The 12,438-nt window shown below is 35.5% G+C and overlaps 1 protein-coding gene across 5 annotated transcripts in view; it reads right to left on the bottom strand.

Moving 5' to 3' along the window:
• Positions 1-12,438, bottom strand: part of SEMA3D (semaphorin 3D) — a 208,216-nt gene that overhangs the window by 28,551 nt on the left and 167,227 nt on the right. For all 5 annotated transcript variants that reach the window (XM_030856996.2, XM_030856997.2, XM_060304732.1 and 2 more), the window contains 2 exons: positions 12,031-12,175; positions 944-1,166 (listed from right to left, as the gene is read on the bottom strand). In XM_030856996.2, coding sequence (XP_030712856.1) covers positions 944-1,166; positions 12,031-12,175 — 368 coding nt within the window. The remainder of the gene's footprint in view (positions 1-943; positions 1,167-12,030; positions 12,176-12,438) is intronic.

Raw genomic sequence — 12,438 nt, 5'->3', positions numbered from 1 at the left:
TGACAACCGGTGTTCTTAAAGTCCTCTGAGTCTGTCACACAGACGCTTCCTAATAAACTTAACTTTTGTAAAACCAATATATTTTAAAAAATAAAATTATTCTAAAATTGTTTTATAGTCCTAAAAACATTTCAATAAAAATGTCCATTTCTTAAAAACTCATCAAATTTCTATTTCTTTATGCAATGCGTGATCCATCAAATTACATAACATTATCTAGGATGTAGTGCTTTTGTTTTAATGATACATGTTATCTTTACTACCAATACAATTCACAGGACATTATTAGATATTACTTTTTGTTTTTCGAGATGCACCAAATAAGCAATATTTCTTTCCCTTGAAAAAAAAGGTAATCATTTTATAATTACTGAGTTGGCAGTCAAAAAAAATAAATAAAATGGGCTCTAATAATGAAAGTGATACTTAATCCAAAAAATTCAAGGACAGGAAAAATAATCACCAAGTAGTTTCTACTTTAAGTTCTTTACAAATTAATGATTAACTTTTTTGAAACCACCATAAGCCACCTAAGTCAGTGATTCTCAAAATTGGGTGAAGGGATCCTTTGAGGTAAGGTTATCAAATATCTCTGTAGAGAGAGGGAAATGTGAAGTTTGAAAATAGAGAAGCTTTGCTTTACCTATTTGTTTTAGTCCATAGTCATTCAACAAATAGGTATTGAGCACCTCATCTGTAGCAGGCACATTGCAGTCATGATATAGTAGTATATTTTGAAATCTCACATAACACTAATGGAGGCTGGGAGATATGTATGATCGTCGATTAAAAGCACATGTTATGCAAGTTTAAAAAAAACACTGACTGGGTATTAGCTAATAGTTACTCATTTTCATTTTGGCCGGTAAACTTTTTTGAAGTTTTTGTTTGTCTAATAATGAAAAATTCATTTGAAAGAAGGCATAACTTGGCTCTAGCATACCTGTTCCAAGAAACATCACATCGTACTGGCCATCTTCTGCGACAACGTGATCCACCACAATCTGTGTCAGTCTGTAATCCACATTGATGCGCTTGAATGTTGGTCCTCCCACAACTGGATATACTGATTTATACATCACAGGGTGCCGCTTTATGAAACTGATGACATCGTCTGGAAAATCTCGGGTGGATTTAATCAGTGGGTCATAGGTTTTGCTTGGACACTGAAAAGGAATGAGGAGGGGAGTAAAGGCATTGTTCACACATCTGAGAAATTTTCACTTCTAATAAAGTTTTTAAGCCTTATCATTGATAATATTAAAGGAATGGTCACCAGGATCAATATGAAATCACATGTATTGACAGATGTAAATAAATGCGGCTTACCTGCAGTGTATATAAATCCAGTTTTTGCTTTCGAAAATATTCTTAATTATTACAATGAAATATTATTCAGCCACACAAAAAATGAAATCTTACTATTTGCTACATGGATGGACCTTGAGGGCATTACGCTAAGTGAAGTAAGTCAGACAGAGAAAGACAAATATTGTATGATTTCACTTACGTGTGGAATCAAACAAAAGAGCTCACAGATACAGAGAACAGATTGGTGGTTGCCAGATGTAGAGGGTGCAGGATGGGCAAAATGGGTCAAAGGGTACAAACTTCCAGTTATAAATCCTGAGGATGTAATGTACAGTATGGTGGCTACAGTTACTAACATTGTATTGTGTATTGGAAAGTTGCTAAGAGTAGATCTTAAAAGTTCTCATCACAAGAAAAAAAAAATTGTAACTATGTATGGTGACTGATGTTAACTGGACTTATTGTGGTGATTATTTTTCAATATATACAAATATCGAATTATGTTGTACACCTGAAACTAATGTTATATATCATTGATACCTCAATAAAACATTCATTGTGCACATATTTTAAATCTTTTATCAATGTCCAGTTGGGCTCTTGCTTTTGAAATACTTTTCAGTTGCATAAGCACAAGTAAACATTGATAATTCCAATCCATATCTTTTCTTCCAAGAAGTTTGACTTCAGAAAACTAAATACAAAACCCCCATGCTAGATATTTCTTTAGTCTTTTGAACTATTCTCTTCTTGAATTAGCCTCAGATCTCAAAAGACAACTGTCTTTGCTTGTTGGCAGATGGAATGGCTAATGATCATCAAAGAGAACCTTATGAAACAAATTATCATGCTTATTAAAGCTTCTCAATGTTTCTCCAAAAAGATTTCTAAATTATATCCATTTACCTGTGTTTTCTAAAGTTCCCAAAGTGAGCTCTTTTCTTGCAAAGGTACATGAAATTTGAGTTGAAACAATTAAGAAAGTGATCTATAAACATTATTATTTTCAGTTTCCTTTAATTAATGTAAAATTTCAGTTTTAACTTAAAACCATGATTGTTAATAAAATGGAACAAATCAACATGTCATAGAATTACTTGTAAAAGAACTTCAATAGTTTGATATCATAATTATCTAGTTTTTCATAACTGGCGTGAAAATTTACTGTGAGCAAGTCAACAACTTCCCCTAAAGAATCTGTGGGGAAACCCTCAGGGAATTTTTCACTTCTGTCTAAAATGCGCTTCCTGTGCGCCTTCTGACATCCACTAATTCAATAGTTAGCATACCCTGCCCCCTGGTGGTAAAAGTAAAACATTCACACTGGTATGAATTCAATGTGCCTCTCTCCCAAAACATGAAAGGGGAATTATTTCATAAATCCCTTCAAAATATTACTTCAAATATCTCCCCTCCCACATACTGAATCTATTTTATGATTTTATTATATTGTAATTTAGTAAGTTATCTCAGAGAGAACAATGCTGTTACCACATTTGAATTCTTCATTGGCTAATACATTCTCTTGGAATGGAAAAGTTTAGCTGGATGATGCAGGCATAGAAAAGAAAACGAGTAATATTAAGCAAAATTTATAAGAAAGTGCTGCTTTCTCCCTGTTTTAGTTTTTAGACAAGTTGAAACATCATCTCCACTGAACTGAGCCACTTATACCCAACACTAATTAGAATCTTGTCAAGGCTCGAAATTGTGTTTCTCAAAGCATTCACAAGCGTCATTCTCAAGGAACTAAAGATACTGGAGTTAGTCACAGTAAATGACCCTGACCTCAAATTTACAGCAATAAAATCATAATAGCTCACTAAATTACAAGAAATAGCAAAGAAGTTGTACTTTAAAAAAAAATCTGTTAATAATTTTCTGTAAATAGCTTGAGAATATATATATCTTTCATAAGAATCTTGCATGTGAAAAGAAACTGATCTTTTCTTGATCAGTTTTATTGACTTGTCCCAGGTCTGCACCAAAAAGGTTAGAAATGTCCTGGAATGTTAGCCATTTGGTACTTACTGATCATATTCCTAGCTGGGTGTTGGTCTAAAGATCTATGACTGTATCTTCAGTCATTGTTTCTAGCACTTTGCTTTCAGCCAAGTGAAATCTGTCAACTCAGTAATGCTAGGAACCCTATATTAAGTAGATTAAGCTGTAACTCAAAATGGATACGGAGCTCAAATGATACAAAGCTCTTGCCCAATTACAGGGTGCATGTTTGAGACTCAGTCAAAGGCCATTCATAGTGGGCTTATAGCTTATAATGCCTGTGGTACTATCTGGTGGGTCTATTATTAAAATCAAAGCAAATGCAAGATTTCTGCCTGCATTACATTTTTGAAACAGCCCTCCAACTTAAGAAAAACATCTCTTTTGACTTTGTAGCTATAATCATGCAGTAGCCAATATTTCAAAGGAAATAACATCGTGCCATTCAAGTCAGTTTTTTATATCAAATTTTCAAACCATAAGAAATTTTAATGTGAGAAAGGATAGGTGAATGAAGCTAGGAACATTCATCAAAGAAACAAACGTGATAATTTTCCTCATTGTTCACCTCTGACAAAGAAGTTTCAGTGTAATAAAATCTAACAAAAAAAGAAGAGAAGGGAAACCTGGCTTCTACTGACTATTATAAAATGATCTTTGAAAATGTTTTTTTTTTCATGTGGCAGCTTTTCCTCATGGCATGCTGCCAGTGTTTGGATAAGATCTTTATCCTCTAAGTTGCTGTGTGTGATCTCTCTGGTCTGCGTCTCCACTCTGCTTTCACAAATGAAAGTGATTTGGTAGAGATACTCCCTGAGGTTTAAGATTGTACAGTTTGAACCAAATATTAAAAACCAGTGGAATTTTTCCTTTGATATCATAGCTGCATCTCACACAGATCTAAACTTGGGATGCCAAGTATCTTATGCAGGTAAATGGAAAGTAGGAGAGAAAAATTCCATAAAGGAAAAAGAGAAAGCGTGGGGGAAATGCTACATCTAAATAACCATATTCAATTATTTTCCTTCCACAAATCCTAGAAGACTTTCCTATTGCAGCTATACATCACAGGTATTAAAAATCTAACGAATTTTTCCTCTGTATGTATGTACTTTAAGTTCTACCTGCTGACTCAGTCCATCTGAATATACTGTAGAGGGCAATTTATTTCTGCTTCCAGCTTTCTAACATTTGTCTGACTTGCATCACTTTAGCTCCTGTGACTGTAAGAAATAAATCAGGGAACTTATCTGTGTCTCCACCTACTGTTTCAAAAAACTCTAAGACAGTTTAAAATATGAAGGGGGGGAAGAAAAAGAGCGAGCTATTACCAAAACTCTAAAATGTCCGTATGTTGCTGGAAACAATACCAGCACAAGAGCAGAAGAAAAAAGGACCTGCCTAGGCAGCTCTGAGATGAAAGGGTAAACCCAGCGGCAATAAGCCCTGGTTGCATGCCTATCTCCCAGGGCTGGCTGCCACCCTGACTAGGTGTGATCGTGTTATGCTTGGCACATCTGCGTGTTTGCAGAGGGCCTTCAGTCGTGCAGTGGGAAGCAATGGATAAGAGGAGAAAAATGGGTTTTATCCAATGAGAGAACTTTGCCCCTTGGCAGGTCCCCAGACAGCTGTTACAAGTTTTCTCCCCCTGCTGCTTCGGGCTATTCTCTACAGGTTGCAGTTTCCTTTTAAACAAATCAGAGGGGTGATCAGTGCGAGGGAAGACATGGCATGAGGCACAACTGAACTGGGCTTTCATTTTTAGCAAAATGGGAAAAATAAGCTAAATGTGTAAAGAAGTCTCATTTTTATTTATAAAGTAAAACATGCAAATTTAATAGGTGTCATCCTATCCCCCTACTTATTCCTCTAAGAGTCAGTTTATAACATATATGGGCAAAGAAAGATGCTATATTCAATATGAGTTAGAAGGGCCAGAGATATAAATATACAGGTAAGTCTATCTTTTTTTGAAGGTTCTCTTTTTTTTTAGAAGAATTTCTATACCAGAAAAATGAAAACATGACTGAATGGAGTAAGTAGCCTAGGATTTGGAGAACGTCATTTTAAAAGCAAATGTTGGCCCTATGGAAAAGAAAGCTGAAATCCAGTTAAAGAGATTGATTTGTTATTTGAATCAGCTGCCTTTCACCATTTGCGAGAAACACAGCCTATATACAGTTAAAGGAAAATGGTAGAGATGTTTTGTCATACACCCTTAGAAACTTGGAGTCAGGAGGCCCAGATTCTAGTCCTGCCTCTGCTTCTCCTTTCTAGAATCAAAAACCTAGAAGGGGGGCTTCCCTGGTGGCGCAGTGGTTGAGAGTCCGCCTGCCGATGCGGGGGACACGGGTTTGTGCCCCGGTTTGGGAAGATCCCACATGCCGCGGAGCGGCTGGGCCCGTGAGCCATAGCCGCTGAGCCTGCGCGTCCGGAGCCTGTGCTCCGCAACGGGAGAGGCCACAACAGTGAGAGGCCCGGGTACCGCAAAAAACAAACAAACAAAAAAACCCCCACATTTTGGCTATAGTTAATAGTGATGCAAATGAACATGGGAGTGCTAATCTCTCTTCAAGATCCCAATTTCAATCCATTTGGACAGATATCCAGAAGTAGGATTGCTGGATCATATGGTAGTTCTACTTTTTAATTTTTTGACAACCCTTCATACCATATGTGGAAACAACCTAAATGTTCACTGACTGATGAATGGAATTTAAAAAGTGTCTATAGGGTTTCCCAGGGGGCGCAGTGGTTGAGAGTCCGCCTGCCGATGCAGGGGACACGGGTTCGAGCCCTGGTCCAGGAGGATCCCACATGCCGTGGAGCAACTAGGCCCGTGCGCCACGGCTGCTGAGGCCACGTGCCACAACTGCTGAGGCCTGCGCTCCTGGAGCCTGTGCTCTGCGGCAAAAGCCACCGCAATGAGAAGCCCATGCACCGCAACGGGGAGTAGCCCCTGCTCTCCACAGCTGGAGAGAGCTTGCGCACAGCAACGGGGACCCAGCACAGCCAAAAATAAATAAATAAAATAAATAATTTTTTTTAAAAAAGTGTCTATACATATAGTGGAATATTATTCAGTCTTGAAAGAAAGGAAACTCTACCACTTGTGACAACATAGTTAAACCCAGAGGACAATACACTAAGTAAAATAAGTCAGCCATGAAGGACAAAAACTGCTTAATTCCATATATATATATATATATATATATATATATATATATATATATATATATAACATAGTCAAACTCATAGAAGCAGAGAATAGAACTGTGGTTGCCAGGGACTCGGGGGAGTGGAAAATGGGAAGTCATCAATCGGTGGGTATAAAATTTCAGTTACACTGGGTAAGTTCTAGAGAGCTGCTATACAACATTACAGCCTGTAGATAATAATACAGTACTGTACACTTAGAAATCTGGTAAGAGGGGAGATCTCACGATAAGTGTCCTTAACACAATACATTTTTTTCAAAAAGTCCTTTCTTCTCACCTTTCTGATAAAAGAATAGTTTAAAAACTGAAGCTCACTTTCAAGTAAACATGTATTAATATTTACATTTATGCATAAATCATAAAAAACCCTTATCAACACAGAATGAAACTACAGAGTAAATTTTTAATAATAAATCAAATGTCAAAAATAAAATCTTCTGCCTTTACAAATCTTCCCTAGATTTTGTTGCCTGATCTCAGTTTGGTTTCTATATCTGACCTGTTATCACTCATTGTATGGTAGATTCTTCCATACTGCATTTCACTTGGAACTTATTACCAAGACCCAGCAGTTCAGTAAGGCCCATCTGAACGAAATATAATTTGTTCAGAGACTCTGTTTGGACACCAGAGGGCAGAAGAATCACTTGAAGTGAAGGAATTCAATGTAAGCGAATCTTGTGTATTCTTGAATTTCCAGGCTTATTAACATTGTAGAGTAGTGATATCATTGTAAGGCTAGGAGTTTAGGTTTGACTTTTTATCACAGGAAGTACAGAAGTCTGTCAAACTAAAAAAATTAAGTAGCTATGGCACACAGAAAGTTCTAATGTTTATTTACCGGAGTGATAATGTCAACAGAAGGCACTGCTGGGAGAACAACCAAGAATTCAACCTCCATAGCAACATGGATGAGAAAATGTAAGTGCAAAGGTGGTGTTTAAAATAATCTATTTAAAATGTTTAACATAAGTGGAAAGTGGCTTTTAGAGTAAAGATCCTGACATTTCATAGAAAGCAAATTATTCAGCAATGCTTTGATTAAAGTAAGATGTGTTCCCCTGAATTACAATAAAAGAAATGCCAAGTGCAATAAGGCTTCAACACTTCACTATTATTTTTGTAGAGAACAGACTGATCTCTGGAGAAACAATGTAAGGTTCTGTTTGGTTGTTTGATTTTATCACTTTGAAGGCAGAATGGCATGGGGGTTAATGGCATTTGATTTGGAGTTACATGGCTCTAAATTTGATCCTAGTTTCACCACTTTAAAAACTATGAGACCATGAGCATGTGCTTACCCTCACTGGCTTTTTCTATTTATTTTTTTAAATTGAAGAATAGTTAATTTACAATGTTGTGTTTGTTTCCGGTGTACAGCAAAGAGATTCATTTATATTCATATATATATATATTCTTTTCTCAGAATCCATTATAGGTTATTACAAGATATTGAATATAGTTCCCTATGCTATATAGTAGTACCTTATTGTTTATCTATTTTATATATAGTAGTGTGTATCTGTTAATCCAAACTCCTAATTTATCCCTCCCCCCTCTTTCTCTTTTGGTAACTATAAATTTGTTTTCTATGTCTGTGAGTCTATTTCTGTTTTGTAAATAAGTTCATTTGTATCATTTTTTTAGATTCCACATGCAAGTGTTATCATATGATATTTGTCTTTCTGTCTGACTTACTTCATTTAGGATTATAATCTCTAGGTCCATCCATGTTGCTGCAAATGGCATTATTTCATTTTTTATGGCTGAGTAATATTCCACTATACATATAATATAAATCCCACATCTTCTATATCCATTCATCTGTTGATGGACATTTAGGTTCATTGGGCTTTTTCTTATCCATAAAATTGGGATAATAATATCTACACCATTAAGTTGTCTGTAAGAATGTACAGATAACATGAGTCCTTATTACTGTGTCAGGATCATAAGACAGGTTCAATGATGGTTTTTGACTAAAATTTCTGAGCTGGAGGTTTGTAGAAAATAAGACTCATAGCTTCACTTAAACAAAAATTACTACAATTAGGCTGCTTAAAACAAAACAGAACAGATGAGCAAGTATGTCAGGAGAATATGTAAAAATAAATGCAGTTAATTTTAGGTAGAGCATTCAGTAGCATATTAATCAGGTGAATTTAGGGGATAGGTGAGTATTAGAGAATATCAAAGAATAAAGGAAAAAAGACTGGTCAGAAAACTTCAACATCCCTATTCACTCTGCCATGTTTGGTGATATGATATTGAGAAAATTATTATTCTGGGCATAAGTTTCCTCCTCTGTAAAATGAGACTGAATTATGCTGTGTCTCTCATCCATTCCGGTTCTTAGATTCTCAAACTTAACAAGAGACATTACTTGATACACTGTGAAATATAATTTCAGTGATTAAATGACAGAGTTATTTAAATGGTAACCTTAGTTTATGAAAAGCTTATTTGTGTAGCAGATTTTCATATCAGATAGATGATATTCCTAACTTCAGCACCAGCCCGCCAAATATAAAATATAATGTGGAAAATCTGACTAAGCATTGTATGCAACTAAAAGGTAAGATATCACTGAAAACAAAGAATTAAGGAAGCCAAAGGTTACACATTTACATACGATTTTAGACAGTTTCAAATGTGGTCACAGAGATTTCAAAGAGAGTACAAAAGTAGCTAGTTACTTCGAAATAACTGATACCCTTTAGTTATGGTAGCTTTCTCGATACTCTTGCAAACCTTTCGGGGGAGTGGTTATCACTATTCTTACAGAGAATCAATTGGAAAAAGATGGTAAATTAAAAAAAAAATTTAATATCTCAGTAATATTATTTTACATAAATAAATTTTTTTAACTGGCTTACCTGGTTGCTCCCCATCTAAAACCAGTGTAGACACAATCTGAGTTTAGTTCAGAACAAGAAAGAATGATGCTTTTAAGTGAAACTATAAAGCAAGATAAATAATCCCTGACAGTAACTAGGATATATTTTTCTGTCCCTAAATTCTATAAAAGAACATAATGTACCTGATCAAAGAGTGTTCTAACAGAGTCTTCCTAAGGGAGACTTTGTCTTTCTGTCTCAGTTACCAACAGTGGCCCGAGTATGGGCTGTGGATTAAAGATTAGTTACGAGGCATAATTCTCAAAGCTTAGCTTCAGATGCGAATGTGTTTACACATTTACAAAAGCATAGGAGAATAATGATGTTTAGGAAGGATAAAAGAATAATTTTGTTAAATAGCATTTCATTATGCCTGATGATATTTTTCCTTTTATCTAAATTATTAAAAAGAAAGAAAAGTATTTTTGGTATTTTGGATACAGCTTATTCCCTAGATAATTCTGAACTCTTCAAGAAAATATCTACAGTGTAAACACTTTGTATTTTGAGTACTCCAACAGCAAAGGCTGCTCTGTTTAACATAAGGAGGTGCTTCTTTCCTTACTGATGAAAACCCTCCTCACTGACATGTATGTTTTACTATTCGGGGGTCACATATCGGAGAAGTGCCCATGTGCTTCCGAGCAGAGTCATGTAAGGTGGGAGTTGCCTTTAGGCTCCCATGACATTCACAGGTCTCTCAGGAAGGAGCAGGGAAGTGGTGACAGCAGCCACCTCTGCAGCATCTCCAGTCTACACTGTCAGATGTGATCTGGATGTATCGGCAGGTGGTGATTTTGATAATGAACTTCTAGCATTATAAGAATCAACTGCTGTATACAGGTAGGGAAATAATTTTCTGTAATGAATGTAGGTGATTTCAGTCCCAAATTCTTTCTCATGTAAATCCAGATAATTAAAGATTTGTTTTTAATGGCCTGAATGGTCACAGTCTTTATTTTTTAGAATAAACATATGTAGAAACAACTCAGAATATGATAGTCTCTGACACTGAATCCCAGAATCCTAGTATGGTCAAATTTCCCCAGCTAGAGAACCCTGTGAAGTTTTATCAGCCTCCTCAAACAAAAAACAAACAAACCAAAGAACTCAAACAACCTTCACACATATAATCATTGTATATACTATGTATATTCAGTAAAAGATCTTCCATTGAAGGGAAAAATAGATATAATTTAACATAAAAAGTTTTTAATGTAGTGTCCAAGTACAAGGACTCAGAGCTTGGACTCTACCAACAAGATATCTGGGTTTAAAACTCAGTTGCATCACTCACTAGCTTTGTGACCATGGGCAAGTTACTGCACTTACCTGTGCCTGAGATAGCTCATCTGTAAAATGGCATTAATAGTAATAGCATTTGCTTTATAGAGTCATTATAAAGATTACATTAAGATTTAAAAAGCCTTTAGAAGAGTACCTACACCCTATGTTACTGTTTAAAAAAAATAACAAGTACAGCTTTGATGTTCAAAGAAAATTAAAAAGTGAATATTGAAAATCATAATATTACTTGCAGAAAGTTTTTTCCACCAAAGTTGAGATTATCCTATAATGAGTTCAGAAACATCCCTGAAACATATTGAGGAATTACGAAAGGGAAAATAGACATGGCTGTAAAGTGTGGTTCCCAAATTTAATCAGGTTACATAACAGGAAGATGAAAAGAGAATTCAGAAAGCCTGGCTACCAGCTGTTTTCTCTTCAAGAACACACATAAGATAAAACTCAGTAGAATTAGATGGGTTACATCAATGATTTTTCTGGGATTTTGATGACTATTTTGAGCTCTTGGTAGAAACATTCATAATGAATCCTAATTTTTTAAAAGAGGCATTTTACCTGTATATTAGGCCAATTAACTAATTCTAAAATATTTAAATAACAAACTGTTTTAATCACATCAAGAAAACAAAAGCCATTTATAATGCACATACAGATTTTAAATCGCAAAGTTTTTCCAAAACAGATGAAGAAACTCTGAAACACATTTCTTACCTGTTTCATTTCTGCTCTAAACATGACTTATGCTATTTGAACAGAATTTTGGACTCAGAGCTTTCTATGTCTTTTCCACATCTAAAATATGCATATAATTCCAAGGTGCAACATAATAAAGAAAAGATAAATGCAGAACAAGAGAACAGATCATTTAAATGAACGATTATAACAGATGTAGTCTTTTTAAGGCAGAAGTGGGGACTAGAAGACTCTTAACTACATGCAGAGCTGTATGTGATGAATACTTACTAGCATTTCCTTCTAACTTGGAATATTTGTCATTCTAAATACTAAATCATTTTGATGATTCTATAGACATGTTGAGGATAAACCCTATATTCTCAGAGTAGTGCTCCTTACGATATAGCCCATTGTTTCCTGCAGTATTTAAAATTCTTACTCAAACGAAAAATGTTAAGTTCCAGTGAAGGTCAGACATACTAACACATCACTGTAAGTAAACAGTTATTTTAAAACCACAGTGCATGTTGCTGTGGTGAATAGCATAGTTTATTATAATAGGATTAGGAAGATAATATGGACTTAAAATACTTTGATTATTAAGTATGGATACATACTGTACCAGGTCGGGGATAAGGAATTCTTCCATCATACTGCACCCAACGATGATCTGCACTTTCCTTATGCGCATATGGACCATTAAAAACTGCTCTGATGTCGGCCATGCTATACACACACACAGCAGAGCCTTTGAAGATGGAGCTGAAAGGAAGCAACATGATTCAGTCATTCACTGGTCCATTCAGTGGACATTCACTGAGCACATGCTATAACCAGGTGCTGTGGACACATTTATTCGGGACATTCTATCTGACAGGTGCGGCAGACAAAATGTGTGTATGTCCTCAAGGAGCTTACAGCCAATTAATCCCGAATAAGTTTTGATAACACTTTTATTACAGGTAATTATAGTAAACTAAGCAAGCACATAGATGGGTACCCAATACAAGGCTGTCTGGTAAGTT

Source organism: Globicephala melas, chromosome 9 (assembly GCF_963455315.2).
Source record: "Globicephala melas chromosome 9, mGloMel1.2, whole genome shotgun sequence".
Classification (NCBI taxonomy): domain Eukaryota; kingdom Metazoa; phylum Chordata; class Mammalia; order Artiodactyla; family Delphinidae; genus Globicephala; species Globicephala melas.
Note: the sequence above shows the minus strand (reverse complement) of the source record. Positions and strands in the feature narration are given on the sequence as shown.